Genomic DNA, 18,496 nt, shown 5'->3' with positions numbered 1-18,496 from the left:
TCCAGTGCGATAAATATTTCAAAAAATCCTATTCAGCATTCTCGTACTAAGCATATTGACATTAGATTTCATTATATAAGGGAATTAGTAGAAGAAAAAGTTATATCTCTAGAATATATTCCTACTGAAGATCAACGTGCTGATATTTTCACAAAACCTCTTGATAAAAGCAGGTTCAAAAAGATGAAATTTGATCTTGGCATGTGCATTTTAAATTGATAATTTATGCCTTCTTGTATATTATTGTATATATTTGCTAGATTAAATTTCAATTTTTATGTAAATTGCAAGATATTGAATTTTTGGGGTTTGTACGACCAGTCGTGAGTATACACGACCAGTCGTACTACGACCGGTCGTGGAGCACGGATTTCACTTCATATTGGGGATTTTTCACTTTCTTCCTCATTTCTTCTTTCTTCTCCTTGGAGCCGAACTTCGACTCGTCGAACTCATCCTTCAAGTTCTTCAAGGTTAGTGTTCCAAATCCGTTTTTCTTGCATATTTGTGTCAAGATTGCTTCCTTTTCTCTCTTGAAGCTTTCTATCTTGAAAATCATTGAGATTTGGGGTTGAGATTTTGAAAAATCTGTTTTGAGCAAACCCTCTTCTCAATCCTTTGCAACTTCTTTATTCCTTTAAATCCTTGTTGCAAATGGCTTCTAGAGGTAAGAAAACTACTTCACGTGGTCCTTCTTCTTCCTCCAGATCTACCCCTATATCTAAACGTCATCTTCTTGTTCCCAATGATGATCCATCATTTGTTAAGGACATTAGATCTCGTAAGGTTATCGTTGAACATCCTGTTGATGTCAATCATATTGCTCCATTTGACATCCTTCCTATGCTTGAAGCTGTAGGTTGGACTAACTTATTGCATTGGGGTGGGCCTGCATACCGGTCCATTGCCCAATCCATGTTTTCATGTATTAGTGCATTTTCACAGGATAATTTAACTTTTCAAATTTCTACTAGAGAAGGGCAATTTGACGTTGATCGTCATTTAATTTCAGCCCTTATGGAAATTCCTGTGAATGATGAGGGTATTCCAATTCATAATTTAACTGATAAACCCTCAATGGCTGAAAAACGCATGCTCACTAGAGACTTGTGTAATATGGATGTTCAATGGACTCAAAAAGGGAATGCGCTCCCCGCAAGGTATTTGTTACCCAAATACAGAATTCTTCACAGAATCTTTGTGTCTAATCTGTATCCTCGATCGGGTAATAAATCTGATTTAACTTCATTTATGGTTCGTGTTATCCATGCTATCTCAAATGGTACTCAGATTTGTTTGCCTTCCTTAATCTGTCATTTCATTCTTCAGTTTCGACTCCATCCTGGTCATAGTGACATTCCATTTGCATACTTTATGACTGTATTGGCTACTCATATGTTAGTCGATATGCTGTTGATGAAGCACCAATCCATCATCGATCTTCAACAATACAAATATTAATAAGATGAAGTTGGATCTCCTCCCGAACAAGGTGGTGGTGTTGATGGTGGTCTTGAAAAGCTGGTGTTGATATTAATATGGATGATATTTTTGAGGACCTGGATTCTTGACTCGGCTAATGATCCAGATTTTGTACCATCGGATTTGATGCACGTCTGAGTGCATTAGAAGATAAAGTTGAGAATATTAATGTTAAGTTGGAGAACATGTCTGTTGCTCATGATTTGCAATTCAAATACATGCGCAAATACCTAAGGCGCTTGAACAAAGGCATGCACCAACTTGATCCTTCTATTCCTGCTCCATCTTCAAGTTCTAATTCTGACTAGTTTCTATGAGACTTTTGGGTTGTAATAACTTTATTTCTTTGCTCTTGTTTGCTTGAGTTTGAGTTGGATTCTATGCTGGATGTTTGTTCTTAATGTAATATTTATGCTGGATATCTGTGATGCTATCTTGAGTATCTCTATGACTCTTTTGCTATACTCTATTTCTTCCTCATATTTCCTCTCATGACTTCCTTTCTTTAGTTCTCCTTTGTCATATTGTGACAAAAAGGGGGAGAATGGTTTGTTCTTAATGTGATTGTGAGGGGAGTAGCAGTGGTTATGTTACCCAGGGGGAGTTAGGGGGAATATATGTTTGATCTTGAATATATGTTTGATCTGGTTGAATGTTGAATATTGATTATTGATTTGCAGGTATTAACCAGTTGTTTTACTTTATGTTTATCTTGGTTATGTGTTTTGTCACTAATTTGACAAAGGGGGAGATTGTAAGTGCTATAGTTTATATCCCTGTTTGTTGTCAAATTTGTAGTGCCAAAATCACTATTATACTCTGTTATATATAACTTGCATAAGTGAAGCTCTCTCAAGGATCAACATACATGTACAAGCTAAGCTCACATCAAGCAACGCTCTCAAGTACAAGACTCAAGATCTTGAATGAAAGAACTGATCACAAGACAAGACTCTTGAATGCAAGAACTGCTCACAAGACTCAAGCTGAAAAGAAAAAGAAAGTACAAGGCAATACTCAAGCTGAACTCAAGACTCAAGCTGAAACTCAAGCCACTTTCATGATTGAGCTACTTCAAGGTTTAGTCTACATCAAGACTTCAAGGCTCATTCTTCATGGTCTCTAGTTTCAATGTCCATACTTCATGATTGAGGTTTGTTTGACCATAGGATGACCTTAGAAGTAGGTCATTTCGATACATAAGTCGAATGTTATTTTACATGTGATTGGTCTGTTCTTCGACTAGTCTTAGGTCCTTCTTCGACTAGTCCTAGACTTGCTTCGACCGTCCTAAGAAAATCCTCGACTGTAAGTTTGTTACAAATTAGGATAAAATCATTAGCCTTCGACTAGTCCAGAAATGTTCGACAAGTCGTAGGAACAGTGTTTCGGCATCTTCGACCAGTCGAACTCGAAGTCCAGCAAAGATATTCAGGACCTACGACTAGTCGAAACTACCAGTCGTAGGAGGGCTACGACCATCGTAGAACGGTCGCGCTTATCCCGCCTAATCTTTCAAATATTTTATGGCTTCGACTAGTCGAAGAGCACTCTAGACCATCGAAGACCCGATCTTCTCACCTATAAATAGTGCACGAATCTCAGAAGAAATCATCGATTTAATTATAGTATTCAAGCCAATCTTCGTCGAACTTCTGAGAGATAATTTTGTGCTCCATCTAAGCTAAGTGTGCTTATTTAATATCTTCTTTCCTTAGCTTTATTTTAATTGATTTTGTTTCTGTTATTCCAATCTGATTTGAAAAGAGGAATTGTTATTCCCTTTCTTTGGAATCAAAATCAATTAAGGCAAGCCCTATTTGGTTTAATTTAAAATCTATTAGAATTAGAACCATTGTAATCGAGTACTGGACATTGAACTTGGACATTCAATCATCTACTTTGATTTGGTTCTACCGGTCTGCTACAAGAGATATTCAGGTATTTTACATATTGTAAATTCCTTTCTATTATTTTGGTTTCTTTCAAGATTTGCCAGAAAAATCTTGTTATATTGGTTATCTGAGGAAAGCCAGGAAAACTCAGAAGTGGGGGTTTTTTAATTGTGTAAGCCCACATACAAAGACACAATTGTAAGGGTTTTGGGTGAACCTGGGAAAACCTATCTTTAGTGAACGCTAATATCCCCTGTGTGAGGATATTAGGAGTGGAGTAGCTTTTTGTGTGGCTGTTGGATAACAGTTGGTGAACACACAAGCGAACCACTATAAATCCTTTGAGTTGTGGTTGATTGATTTATTCTTTTAATTGTTTTTATTCTTTTGTGGGATGTATGTATGGTGGTGAATGTTGTAATTATTTCAAGCTTTGTGAGAATGTTGTAATAGCTTAGAATTTACTTTCTGCTATTCCTTTATAAGCTTGTTTTTCAATTTCATTTTGAAAGTTGTTCCAGAAAGGTTGCCCTGCCATTTTTATGGTGTATGGCTGTCCCTAGAACAATACATCTTTAATTACAAGTTATTTCAATTCAGTTCATATTTGTTTTTGTATTCCTCTTCGATTTGAGACTTGATACAAAGACCTTTCTAGAAATAAGGTTGTCCTACCATAAACTCTGTTTTTGGTGTAAGGTTGTCCTTAGAATAACGTTTGTATCAACCTCTCAAGATCTGAATTTTGAGGTTGTTTTTCTTTCCTGCATTATTATTTAATTTGGCTATCATTTTCTTTATTATTCCGCTGTTATAAGTTTTTATTTGGCATTGTCCTATTCACCCCCCCTCTAGGACATATAGCTTGGCCTTTTCAGATCACAGACACAATACAAGTGACTGTTACACCCTAAAACAAGAAATTGAGAGGCTCATCCGAGAAGGACACCTTGGCGAACATGTGGACCAAGGAGCCAGGACCACGGAAGAACGTCCGGGTGACAACCGACCCACGGAAGAAATCCAAACCATTGTCGATGGCCACCAGGGCGGAGGCGACTCGAATAATGCTAGGAAAAAGCATGTGAGAAGCATCAGTTGACCTGAGTTCGAGATAATGGTTCTGGATCGGCCTTTAAAGGAGAAGAAGCTCGATCGAAAAGTATAGTGTGACATTCACTGAGGCAGATGCTCGAGGTATCCACCACCTGCATGACGACGCTTTGGTTATCACTGTCACCATAGCGAATTGTTGAGTCTTTAGGTTCCTTATCAACATAGGCTCATCTGCGGATGTGTCATTTACTCAGGCATTCAATAAGATGGGTATTGAACAGACAGCACTGTGACTCGTAAAGACTCCGTTAATCGGCTTCACAAGCGAACAGATCCACCCCAAGGGAATCATTCAGTTACCCCTCACTGCTGGAGACGCACCCAATCAAGTCACGGTTATGGTTGACTTCCTTATAGTTGACCAATCTTCAATCTATAATGCGATCCTTGGCCGACCCTCGCTCTGTCTACTCCGAGCCATTGTCTCCACCTATCATCTCTCCATGAAATTCCCAACCGAAGATGGGGTCTGAATTGTCAAGGGAGATTAGCATGATGCTCAACAATGTTACGCTACGACCTTAAGAGCACCATCAAAGGTATCGATGATTGAGACTCTTGATCCACGTGATGAATCGACCGAACGCGGTCGACCGGTAGAGGATCTCATCCAAGTCCCGCTCCATGACTCTGATGTTTCCAAAACCATCCAAGTCGGCTCTTTCCTGACATCACCATTAATAGAGAAACTGATAACCCTGCTACTCCAATATGCCGATATTTTTATGTGGACCCATGAGGACATGCCGGGCATTGATCCTTCAATCATGACCCACCGCTTCAACATCGACCCGACTTATAAATCGATCTGACAGAAGCGGCGCACCCATAGTCTTAAAAGGTATGCCGTAATCGAGGAAGAAGTCGAAAAACTCCTTAAGGCCAAGTTCATTGAAGAGATATACTATCTAGAGTGGGAAGCTAATGTCATGCTAGTGAAAAAGCCCAATGGGAAGTGGCGAGTTTGTATAAATTATACCGACTTAAATAAAGTCTGCTCAAAAGATAGTTTCCCTCTTCCTAGGATCGATCAGTTGGTCGATAGTACTGCGGGCCATGTGTTGTTCAGCTTTAAGGATGCTTATTCAGGTTATAACCAAATTGTAATGCATCATTCTGATAAATAAAAAACCACCTTTGTCACCAACAAATGACTTTATTGCTACCGAGTAATGCCATTTGGCTTGAAAAATGCTGGAACGACCTATCCAAGGTTGGTCAATAGGATGTTCGCTCGTCACATAGGGCGGACAATGAAAGTCTACATCGACGGCATTCTTGTCAAAAGCATTAAGGCGACCGACCATATTGCCGACCTCGAAGAAATGTTCCTCATCCTCAGGAAATATCAAATGATATTGAACCCAAGCAAATGCACATTTGGCATAGGTTCGAGCAAGCTCCTCAGTTTCTTAGTCAACCAAAGAGGAATCGAAGCCAATTCCAAAACGATCAAAGCCTTACTCGACATGGAACCCCCCAAGACGATCAAGGACATCCAAAGGCTGACCGGAAGGATAGTAGTACGCAATCGCTTCGTGTCCCGAGCTACTGACAGATGCCTTCCCTTCTTAAAATAGTTAAAAGGTCGACAGATAGTACACTGGACAGAAGAGCGTGAAACTGCCTTCCAACAGCTCAAAGGAAACTTGGGATCGCCACCCTTACTCTCAAAGCCTTAACCAGGTGAACCATTATTGATCGACATGCCCGTAATCTCGGCCTTAATTCGTGAACATGAGGGGAAGAAATTCCCCATATATTATATCAGCAAGGCTCTTGTCTCGGTAGAGACGAGATATCCCACTTTGGAAAAAGTGGCCTTAGCTTTGGTCGCCTCCTCACAACGCCTGTGGCCCTACTTTCAGGCTCATACGATTCTTGTCATGACCGATCAACTGCTATGGTAGATATTACAAAAGCCAGAAGCCTTTGGATGTCTTACTAAATGGGCAAATAAACCCAGAGTTGTAATCAAGGATCAAGCGGTGGCCGAATTTATCGTAGAAGTCACACAGTTAGATCCTAACAAGTCAACGAAGCCTAGCACTCAGCAGGGTAATGAACATTCCGCTCCCGCCTAGCCCCGTTGGACGATTTATGTCGATGGCTCTTCTAACTCATGGCAAGCGGGGTAGGGGTCGTCCTAGAGACTCCTGACCACACGGTTATGCGGTATGCCTTGACACTCAGATTTCAAGCCTCCAATGACATAGTGGAATATGAAGCTCTGCTCTTAGGACTTCGGTTAGCAGCCAGCTTGGGAGTTACTCATCTCAATGTAGATAGCGACTCCCAGCTAGTTGTCAATTAGATAGCCGACGTCTACCAAACCAGAAAGGAAAAATTGAAAGCTTATTTACAAAAAGCAAAGAAATTGATTGGCAGATTCCAGCAGTGCTCTATCACCTGGATACCGAGGGTCGAAAACAACAAAGTCGGCCTGTTGGCAAAACTTACCTCGGCCGATGAAGATGATATTCCTAGGTCCGTCCCTATTGAGTACATGGCTAAGCCAAGCGTCGATGAAACCGACACTTCGACCATGCTCCCCATCGACTTGGAACCAACCTTGACCGACCATATCATTCAGTATCTCGAGACCAGCAAGTTGCCCGACGATCGCACTGAAGCTCGGCGACTGAAGATCTGAGCCGCCCGTTACACCGTGCTTAACGGAGCCCTCTACAAGAAAGGGTTCTTCACTCCACTCTTGTGATGTCTACGACCAAGTAAATTCGACTACGTCCTACGAGAGATTCATGAAGGCATCTGCGGTAATCACTCCGGAGGACGTTCTTTAGCTCACAAAGTTGTTTGGTAAGGCTATTACTGGCCGACCATCCAATAAGATGCTCAAAAGCTTGTCCGAAGCTGCGACAAGTGCCAAGGATTCGCAGTTATTCCCCAACAACCACCTGAAGAGCTCACACCGTTAGCGGGCCCCTAGCCTTTCGTTCAATGGGGTATTGACATCACTGGACCCTTCCCCCCTGGGAAGGGTCAAACAAAATTTTCCATCATTGCTGTAGATTACTGTACCAAGTAGGCGAAGGCCGAGCCCTTGGTTAAGATAACCGAGCAAAAGATCACAGATTTTGTTTGGAAGAACATCATCTGCTGATTCGAGATACCTCGGACCATCGTCTCGGACAATGAGAAACAATTCGACAACAGGCAATATCAGGAAATGTGCAAGAACCTCGGGATTAGAAACATATACTCATCCCCGCATCATCCACAGGTGAATGGGTAAGTCAAAGCTATCAACAAAATCATCAACCAACACCTTCGGACCAAGCTGGACAGTGTGGGCCGAAGAACTCCCTAAGGTCCTTTAGGCCTACTGAACCACAGCCCGAACCACTACGGGGAAAACTCCCTTCTCCTTGGCATATGGTTCGGAAGCGGTCACTCCCATGGCGATCGGCCTGCTAACCACCCGAATAATCTCGTTTAACGAACAAGACAACGAAGAGCTGTTAGCACTCAACCTCGACCTTTTAGATGAACAAAGGGAACATGCTCGGCTTCGGACAATCATCTGTCAACAGCAGGTGTCTCGGTTTTACAATACCCAAGTTAAGATTAGGCAATTTTAAGCGGGGGACTTAGTCTTCTGGAAAACATTCCAAAATATCAAAGAGGTCGGTGCTGGTACGTTGGGACCAAACTGGGAAGGCCCCTACGTAATTGCAAGTATCGTCCGACCTGGGACCTACCGCTTAGAAGATCTGATGGGCCAACTATTGCCTCATCCTTGGAACGTCGAGTATCTTAAGATCTACTACCCCTGATCCGACTAAAGAGCGATCATTGCTCGCCCTTATAAATGAGTTCGTAAAAAATCATAACAGAATAAATGTAAAATGCACAAGTTGCAGAAAAAAATAAATATTCATTGATTGAACATCATCAATACATCATTACTTGCAATCGTATACAGCAGGAAAACCATTATAATGTAAATCATAAGCCATACTGCCTTTTAGGTATCCCAAAATCATATACAAGGCATTCCAATGCTCTTTTCTATTGTTCTATGTATATCTACTTAGCCTTCTTACTGCAAAAGCTATGTCTGGTCTAGTGCTGTTTGTTAAATACATAAGGCTACCAATTATTCTGCAATACTCTAATTGAGATATACTATTTTCCGTATTCTTCATGAGAGTCACACTGTAATCATAAGGAGTGCCGACAGGTAAATAGTCAAAATGATTAAACTTCCTCAGTAACTTCTTAACGTAATAAAATTGTGATAATAAAATAACACCATCTTTCCTGGTTACTTCAATACCTAAGATTACACTAGCCTCTTCTAAGTCTTTCATGTCAAATTTAGATGACAAGAATTTCTTAGTTGCAATAACTAATTTAATATCAGTTCCAAAAATAAGCATGTCATCAATATAAAGGCATATAACAACATAATCATTTTTAAAAATTTTACTATGTACATATCTATCTACATCATTTATATGACAACCATTTGATTTTAAAACACTATCAAAATTTTCATGTCATTGTTTAGAGGCCTATTTCAAACCATATAGTGATTTAATTAGTTTACATACTTTATTTTCTTTACCTGATATCTTATAACCCTCAGGTTGCTCCATATATATTTCTTTTTCTAAATCTCCATTTAAGAAAGTTGTCTTAACGTCTATCTGGTGTACCACCAGTTTATATATAGAGGCTATCACTATTAAGACCCTAATAGTTGTAATCCTAGTTACATGAGAATATGTATCAAAGTAATTTATTCTTTCCTTTTGTTTAAAACCTTTCGCTACCAACCTAGCCTTAAACTTATCAATAGTCTTATCTGGTTTTAGTTTCTTTCTAAACACTCATTTATAACCTATTGGTTTGTTTTCAGGTGGTAGGTTTACAAGTTTCCAAGTATTATTAGATATTATAGATTCTAACTGATCATTTATTGCTTCATTCCAAAAGGTTGCATCTTGAGAGTTAATCGCTTCTGTATAAGTTATAGGATCGTCTTCTACTAAGAATGTGAAAAAATCATCTCCTAGGTTAATTTCTCTTCTAACCCTTGTACCTTTTCTTGGTTGTATCTCTTCTACTACCTGCTCGCAAGTACTTTTACCAGTAGACACGATATTTGATTTATTAACTTCCTCTATTCCTATAGATTTAGATTTCATAAGGAATACGTTCCCAAAGAATTCTGCATTCCTAGCTTTTATATTTGTATTAGGATCTAGAATATTATCCTTAGTTTTTTAAATTAGAAACCTGTAGGCTACACTATTTTGTGCGTACCCTACAAATACACATTCGGTTATTTTAGGGCCTAACTTTCTTTTCTTAGTTTTAGGCAATCCTATTTTAGCAAGACACCCCCACACTTTAATATATTTATAACTAAGAACATGATTCTTCCAAAGTTCATAAGGTGTTTGTTTAGAAAATTTAGAAGGAATCCTATTTAGAATATAACAAGCAAATAGAATTGCTTCTCCCCACATATTTGAGGGCAAGCCTGAATATTTAACATATCATTCATCATCTCCTTAAGAGTTTTATTTTTATGTTCTACTATTCCATTCTATTCTAATTTATAAGGAGTTGTAGTTTCGTAAACTATTCCACTGTTTTCACATAATTCCCTAAATTGAGAAAATTCATATTCACCTTCTCTATCTATTCTAAGTCTTTTAATTTTTATATTTAACTGATTTTCAATTTTATACTTAGAAAACACATCTAAAGCTTCATCTTTGTTTCTTAATAGATATACTCCAGTGAACCTAGAATAGTCATCTACAAAAGTTATATAATATATTTTTCCACCTCTATACATGTAATTTCTAAAATCACCTAAGTCACTGTATATTAATAGAACAGAGGATCATTTTATTCGTTTAAAGGGTTTTCTAGTGAATTTTGATTATAAGCATGTTTCACATTTATCGAATTTTTTATTAGATATATTAGGTAATAAACATAATCTTCATTTTTTTCAAAGACAATACATTCACGACTTAATTTACTATGCCATAGATAAAATGATTCAACGATATAAACAGAATTAGAAGTCTTCTTATTATTATCATTAGATACATTTATAATGAATAGACTGTCACTACAATATCCCTTACCAACAAAAGTTCCATTCTTAGTCATTATAGGCTTATCTAAATCAAATACCAACTTGACACCAGCCTTATTGAGGAGCGAACCAGAGACTAAGTTTCTTCTAATGACAGGCACATGTAGGACATCATTCAACATCAGAGTCTTTCCAAAAGTGAGTTTCAAAAGTACTTTCCATTTTCCTACAACTGGAGATGTTCTAGCATTGCCCATAAACACATGTTCATCATCTCCTGATACTTGGTAGAAGGTAAACATGATACGATCCTTGTACACGTGCCTAGTTACACTAGTGTCTAGTATCTACTCCAATTTGTTTATAAGGAAGACTTGTAAAACCACAACTACTACCATTTCAAACTCATTACCTGTTTTTGTAAGATTAGCCTGCGGTTTATCTTTATTTTTCTTAAGCTTGCACGTTATAATGTGATGCCCAGGCTTTTCACAGTTGTAGCAATTTCCCCTTTTCTTGAATTAATTGTTTGCATTCTTCTTTTTGAGCGTACATTCATTTGCATAATGTCCAGGTTTACCATAGTTATGACATTTGTCATTTTTCTTATTGTTTTCTGACGCAGGGATAAACGTGATGAGGATAACTACTCCGAATCCATGGAGCTTCCCTAGACTCCTCACAGAGACTTCTCGAATCTACGAGGAAAGAAAGCAGAAAATAGAAATAAATTCTAATAAATTCAAAATTGATTAATTAATGAATAAATACAAGTTCACAACCCTTTAAATAGGGGCACTAAGCAATGGGAAAGAAATCAGAATCAAACTACAACTAAAACTCCTAGAATTCGCGACTTACTATAAATAGTAAACTTACTATTTGTAGATGGTCGTGATGTCTACTAGTATGCAAGGTTTTTGGCCAAAAATAGTAAGTGTCCTATTTGGCTTCACCAAACCGTTCTCCTAATTATTCTAAGCTCTTTTCACGTTGGACGCAACTCCTAAAGCCCGACAAATGAAAAGTTTTAATCAAACTAAAACTTACTATTTATAGTAAAAATGAAATTAAAACAGGGAAACGACCGTCGATCCAGGGGTATTTCGCAAATTCAGCTTGCGCAACCTGGTGTAGCGGGGTTGGTTAGCTAAAGTAGCTCGTTCTACCCCAAAATTATATATTTTACGCCTAATAACTCATTCCGAATTGTAAGATACGCCCAATCTAAGGTCTGACTGTCCGGATCACTTCTGTCGTCGACCAAGCCTTTTCTGATCCATCTTGGCCATGAAACTCTCCGTGACCTACTCTACATCATTTTCCCAACTTAATTCCACAAGATTCGCCTTTGAATCTATCTCATTTCTATTTTCTTTTTGGTCTTTGATTCTATTGGCCTCCTCTATTCGTATGTATACGAGTTTCCAAAGAAACACCGTTCTTTTTATATTTCATTCTATTCTTATATTCTTTCCAAGAGGGCGGTAGCTTTTCTATTAGTGCTCCTAACAGAAACGCTTCATCCAACCTAATTCCTTCAATCGACAATTCATGAACTAGATTTTGAAAATCATGAATCTTATTTGTGACAGGTTTATCGTTTGTCATTTCATAATAAAGAAAATTAGCGATTGCATGTTTCTTAGCGCCTGTATCTTTCAATATATACTTCTTTTCTAAAGCAGTTCATATGTCTTTAGTAAACTCGTAAGAAACATACAAGTTATATAGTTCGTTGGACAAAGAGTTTAGAATATAATTTTTACAATTATTTTCATTTGCTACTTCAGTTTGATTTCCTGGATCTATTGTAAATGATTCAGACAGAATGTATAAAACTTTAAGGGTGGGCAGTGCGAACATCAGTTTATTTTTCCACTGTTTAAAGCATTGTCTAGCGAACGGTTCGATTTTGGCTAACTCAGTAGAAGCATTTACTGTTACGGTAACCATAGTCTATGTAATTCAACAATTACAATTTCAAGATTGTTGAAATATATGTTGAATTAAATAGACTATATAAAAATCGAGAAAAAAAATAAAATAATAAAATCTGAGAAAAAAGACTTATTGAACTGAGACGAGGCGTGACGTGAGTCACTCTACTTGAAATCGAATTTGCTTCCTTGGACAGCGTCCCAAGTGCAACAGGTTTCTAGAGCAATCGACCTCCAGGATACAACGACTATGACCTGGTCCAGCGGTGCACTCACTGTATGCGGACTCAAACCATTAGCAGTTTAACCCGAAAGTGCTGAGTTGACTTAGCAATGAATTCAGTAAAATTTCTTAAACCAAAATATCAGAGAGAGTTTTATAAGAGAGATTTTTCGTATTTTTGAAATATGAATCGGAAGTCTTTATATAGACTCCGAAGTAGTGCATAAGTACCCTTTTTTTAGAAAATGTTAGGTCCATTGGGTTTAAACCCAATAAATGCTACCAACCGGAACAGACACATCTCTCTTGTTTAAAACGAAAAGGCGCAAGTGCGAGTATACTCTCGCAAATACAGTCCGCGAGTACACTCGCACTGAACCGGCGCCCGCGCTCGCACCCCATCCCAACCTGTCCCGTCGCGCACACGGACTCGGACTCGGCTCGCGCGTGTGGTCAATGGCATAGATTAGAGCTATTGGCATAGCCCCCCATAAGACTAAATTCACATGCCCCCTGAATGGGGCTCAAGTCCTAAGGCAAAAAGTCTGTCTTATATACAAGATATTTTTCTTTGTCAAATTTAATGTGGGACAAAACTCACAACCCAAAAACACCAAAAATTTTAAATGTGGAGAAAAACTGAAAAATTTAAAAATCAAATTTTTAATGTTTATTTTAAAATAAAATACAACAATTTTGAAGGTACAGTCCATGTATTTGTAAAAATGCTGCAATGGCTAACTCAACTCGATCTCTGCTTGAACAGGCCCAGCTAAGGTCAAGCTAAGGTCAGCTAGTGTTGGAGCCGAGTTGAGCTGAGGCCAGCTCACTCGGTTCGACTCGATGTACAGCCCTACTTCTCCCGAATATCAACCCAGCGTCAGCCCTGTTGCAGGAACTCCCTGTAACGGTATCGCAGCCTCCCATTTCAACGTACCGTTACAATTTAGTCAACGGTCAACTCAACCCGTTACTTCTAGAAGTACCCTTTTGCATTCATGCATTCTTGTTTGGACCAAAATGTCCTTACAGTTCAAGTAATGCAAGCTAGACACGTTAGGGGCATTTTTGTCAAAAAGTGACCACGTTGCAATACAGACGCCGGAATACAAATACAACCGTGGTCAGTACTGAATATGAGTCCAATTCAGACAACTCCACGTGTACGGCTCCGATTATCAGATGATACAAAATGGATAACTGAAAATTTCCGAATTTCCCAAAAGGAGGCTAAATACTTGCTGGAACCTCCCCGAATCCCGCGCCTACCTGTTCCTGACAGTAACTCCAGCTCAGCGACCTATCCAAAATACATCTACAAAACTTTTAAAATCCCCAAACTGCCCTCTCCCTTCCAAAAACAGAGCACTTCTCTGTTCTCTATATTTTATTATTTTTTTTATAAAAAAAAAAAGCTTTTTATGGCAATCAGATTCTCCCCAAAACTCCGGAAGAATCTCAGATGTTTCAATTCCTCTTCTTCAATTGCTTTCATGGGGAAACCTGAACGGTCCGTTCTGAAGCCACCAACGTCTCCTATCGACGATTTGAACTTTGACAATGGAGAACAGCTATTCTCTTCGGTACCCACTTCGCAACTCGTGAAATCAATGACGAATCTTTAACTCGTAGCCTTTGAACCGGCCGTCGATGTTGGAATTCAGGTCATGCGGTCGAGGCTAATGGAAAACAAGTACTTTCGAGGCATGTTAATGGGGATTATAAAGAGATCGATCTATGAACATTTCTGCGCTGGTGAGGATTTAGAAGAGGCGAGCCGGACGCTTCAGAGGCTTTGGGACAACGGGTTGCGTGGGATTTTGGATTATGGGTTGGAAGATGCGACAGATAACGAAGGTTGCGATCGGAATTTAGAGGAGTTCTTGAAGACCGTTGAGACGACGTCGTTGCTTCCGCCATCTTCGGTATGTTCATATATATATATATATATATCTGAATTTTCTTAAACTTGAATTTCTTTGATTTTTGCTATTTTTCAATGAATTCAGAAGAAGAATCCTCTCCGTGGTGAGATTATGTTGATATTTTTAGAATGAATTTTGTTTCTATTTTGCAAAATTGGATTCTGTTTCAGTTTTCTAAAATATGGATTTTTAAGTTCTTCTGAGTATAGAAATCACTCAGTGTTCCAAATAGCACTTTAAGTTAAAGTGTTGTTAGCTGCATGTGGACATCTGTATGGTTCGATCAGGTGATCTGGACTGTCCATTTTCCGCAGCGCAGCTTTCATGAGTTATTGACCAAAGATCAAACGGATTGGACGATTCTAACCATCCGATCACTAGCGTATCAAATGAATGGTCAAGATTGTTATGAGGAACAGGTCCTGTTACAACAATTTGAACCACACATTTGAGGTGGCTCTCACCTTGGATTACTTACAGTTCTGAAGAATCACTTTGATCAAGCAATCCAAACGATCCCAGCAGTAGCTGCTAGTAAAACTGATGGCTATGAAAAAGAAGGCCAAATTTTGGATGGTTAGGATCATCCAATCAGTGATCTTTGCATGGTACTCTGATCTTCCCTTGCCTGATTAAGAAATTCAGAAGTTAGATTCTTTTGGATCTTCATGAATTTAGACACAGTGATCCTGCCAACAAACAAACACCGAGATTCGGTGTATGCACTTGCTACAAACAAGCAGCAAACAGATGAGTAAATGAAGATCTAAAATTTTCAGTAATGAATGAAAGAAGTGACTGGAATTTTTGTTGTAACAGGTGAGATTTGCGTGCGTGAAGATCACCGCAATCTGCCCAATTTCATTACTGGAACGGATTAGTGATTTGCTGAGATGGGAACGTACGGACCCTTCATTCCATCTTCCATGGAAGATTGAATCATTGCCATTCCTCAGCAATTCCAGCCCTCTTTACCACACAACATCTAAGCCAGAACCTCTAACTGAAAAAGAAGAAGAAGATCTCAAACTAGCCCAACAACGGCTTTCGAAACTATGTGAGAAATGCCACCAAACCAACCTTCCATTACTTGTCGATGCTGAATACACTTTGGTGCAACCCGCCATTGATTACTTCACATACTCAGCCGCAATCCGCTTCAATGAAGATGAAAATACCATTGTTTATGGGACGATTTAGACGTACTTAAAAGATGTGAAAGAAAGATTGGCCAAACCCGTCGAAGCTGCTGAAAGGAGAGGAATTTCAATTGGGTTTAAATTGGTGAGGGGGGCTTATATCACAAGAGAAACGGAGCTGGCTTCTGCATTGGGTGCTGCCTCTCCAATTCATTCAAGCATCCAAGAGACACATGCTTGCTACAACGAGTGTACGTCATTCATGCTCGAGAAGATTGCCAGAGGCAATGGATCGGCTGTGCTTGCAACCCATAATCTTGAATCCAGTAAGAACTTACATTTCAAGTTAAAAAGAAATTTTAATTATCTTGTTTTGTAATTAGAATATATTAGGACCCATGATGTTCTTTACGGATAAATGATTTTGAGGATATATTATACACTGAAGTTCAGTGTATAACCCCCATCAGCCATTTATTCGTGCACGTCCCCATCAATCGCCGTTGAAATGATAGCATGTTAGACCAATGTGTGAACTTATGCTAACCATCCATTAGTAGGTGTTGATCAAATAGTTGGGAACATCAGATGGATGTGATCTTTTAATCATTGAGCGGCCCATAAACCGGACTGGGATGGTTAGCGATGATTTATCAACCACAAGTCAGTTTATGGTTCGTACATAAACATCTTCCTGTTATTCAAAAGCTAAAGATTCTCTCTGCAATGTTTAGTTTTGAATCAATACATAGAGATTAGTCTAACATAGTTTATTTTTGAACAATTTCTCCACTGAACAGCTTTTCATAATTAATAGTTCCTTCTCCCTCATTTCTTAAATGAATCCATACTCTTTCAGCACCTCTTTGCTTTTGATATATTTGGATCGTCGATCAGGGAAAGTGGCAGCTGCGAAAGCTGCGGAGCTGAAGATTGGGAAGGGGAATCAGAAGCTGCAATTTGCTCAGCTGAAGGGAATGGCAGATGGGCTTTCACTTGGGCTGAGGAATGGAGGTTTCAATGTGAGCAAGTACTTGCCATTTGGGCCAGTGGAGAATGTCATACCTTACTTGCTGAAAAGAGCTGAAGAGAACAGAGACCTTCTATCAGCATCCACATTAGATAGACAGCTAATGAGGTATAATCTTAATTTTAAGATTATCTTTTGACATTTTTGTGACTCCAGATTGTGTACATTACATGTGACACATGTGCATGATCATTCGAGCTAGGCATGTTGCAGGATGGAACCCGTCCATGACCAAGAATTTCTTTGAATGGATTGGACCCACCATGACCATGTCCCAAAAATCTCCTGGTTAGAAGAGAAAAAAAAAAGTCCTAATCTTTTTAGTTAACGGCCTGTGCACATACAACAATCCACACTTGGTCGCTAGGATCTTTCTATCTTCGAGACTTTTATGGCACGGCCTGTACATGGCGGGCCGCATCAGACCAATGGACTTGATCATTGAATCATGGGTCTCACCATTTTTTATTTTTGCATTTGCAGCAAAGAGCTAAAGAGAAGATTGAAGGTTGCAGTCATGGGGAGGGAGGCTGACAAGATAATGACTTAGGATAACCATGTATTTGATGCCAACAATGTAAAGGTTATGATCAATATAAAATATTTTGGGAAGGACCCATCTATGATGGGGCCCATCAGTTATACAAACAGTGTTTTACAGGAATATTGTACATAAAATAAATTTCAATCTAAAAATGTATTTTTTCTATTTTATTCAACATTTTCTACTGTTTTCTTTATCCCAATTTGCTATTGACCCATACACAAGGCTTGGCTATTGGACCCAACTACCTGACTGCAGATGACTGACCATTCATTGAGTAGCCACCATGGAGATGTGTTTTTTTTATGATGATTACCGTTGTAAAGACAATGAATGCATGTATGGCGTTTGGCAATGGGACTAACTATTGAAAGAAACCTCTATGGATACTGTGATGTTAGTAAAAAATCCAACCCGCCCGCCCATCCTTTTTGCCAGCTCTAGTTAGTACACGAACCCAAACATGAGGAAGTTCCCAAAACTCGGGTGCATCACATGACAGGGAAACAAATAGGATCGAACACCCACTGTTGAAACATTTGTAGGGATTGGATTACGTACCGCTGTCACTTCCATCTATGACTATCACCGTTCCATCAATGCCATCCTTCCGTTGTTGTCGATTCATCTTGTCGCTGTCATCATCCTTCCGGCATTAGCACCAACGAGCTGCTGCCAACCATCTCGACGTCGTTGCGTTCGTTATCTCTGATCTAGCAGCCAGCCCACCACCCGAACTGCTCAGTTCCAATCCCATCAACGCACCACCATTTGAAAAGAGAAGGAAAGGAACCGAGAGAATTCATTCTTTTGTGATAGGGTCCAAGCCCCATCAAGCCCACGTAAAAGAAGGGAAAGGGGTCCTCATGTAAAACAAAGATTAATGGCAAAATACAACTCCCATCTATTCATTCCCGAGAAAAATAAATACATAACAAATCTCTATTAACTCATAAAAATAGAAAAAAATAATAATTTAAATTAATTATTTAGAATTTAAATTTAAATTAATTATTGGATCAGGGCATGGAGATGTAACATTTATATATGTTTTCTCTTTCAAAGGTTTGTAGGTAAAAACATCTAAGGTGCACCTAGCCATCTTTGTTTAACCATCCAA

General features: G+C 38.9%; 2 protein-coding genes across 2 annotated transcripts; both read left to right on the top strand.

Moving 5' to 3' along the window:
• The first annotated feature begins 7,912 nt into the window (after window positions 1-7,912).
• Window positions 7,913-15,863, top strand: LOC131255079 (proline dehydrogenase 1, mitochondrial-like). Its single transcript, XM_058255776.1, has 4 exons — window positions 7,913-8,050; window positions 14,154-14,321; window positions 14,403-14,663; window positions 15,483-15,863. The coding sequence occupies exons 1-4, from the start codon at window positions 7,913-7,915 to the stop codon at window positions 15,861-15,863; spliced, it is 948 nt and encodes a 315-aa protein (XP_058111759.1).
• Window positions 14,129-17,538, top strand: LOC131255600 (proline dehydrogenase 2, mitochondrial-like). The gene is made up of 4 exons (XM_058256352.1): window positions 14,129-14,663; window positions 15,483-16,128; window positions 16,700-16,940; window positions 17,316-17,538. Exons 2-4 carry the CDS (start codon window positions 16,065-16,067, stop codon window positions 17,380-17,382), a joined length of 372 nt encoding a protein of 123 aa, XP_058112335.1. The 5' UTR covers window positions 14,129-14,663; window positions 15,483-16,064; the 3' UTR covers window positions 17,383-17,538.
• Window positions 17,539-18,496: the final 958 nt, after the last annotated feature.

Source organism: Magnolia sinica, chromosome 9 (genome assembly GCF_029962835.1).
Source record: "Magnolia sinica isolate HGM2019 chromosome 9, MsV1, whole genome shotgun sequence".
Taxonomy (NCBI): Eukaryota; Viridiplantae; Streptophyta; class Magnoliopsida; order Magnoliales; family Magnoliaceae; genus Magnolia; species Magnolia sinica.
The sequence above is the reverse complement of the archived record's forward strand: the minus strand, read 5'-3'. Positions and strand labels throughout refer to the sequence as shown.

Bases quoted from the DNA above. Each gene is read 5' to 3' on its own strand.
- LOC131255600 (XM_058256352.1), top strand. From the start codon at position 16,065: ATGCTCGAGAAGATTGCCAGAGGCAATGGATCGGCTGTGCTTGCAACC. The intron at 16,129-16,699 runs GTAAGAACTTAC...ATCGTCGATCAG, and splicing joins AACCCATAATCTTGAATCCA to GGAAAGTGGCAGCTGCGAAA. The intron at 16,941-17,315 runs GTATAATCTTAA...TTGCATTTGCAG, and splicing joins TTAGATAGACAGCTAATGAG to CAAAGAGCTAAAGAGAAGAT.
- LOC131255079 (XM_058255776.1), top strand. From the start codon at position 7,913: ATGGCGATCGGCCTGCTAACCACCCGAATAATCTCGTTTAACGAACAA. The intron at 14,322-14,402 runs GTACCCACTTCG...GTTGGAATTCAG, and splicing joins GAGAACAGCTATTCTCTTCG to GTCATGCGGTCGAGGCTAAT. The intron at 14,664-15,482 runs GTATGTTCATAT...TTGTTGTAACAG, and splicing joins CGTTGCTTCCGCCATCTTCG to GTGAGATTTGCGTGCGTGAA.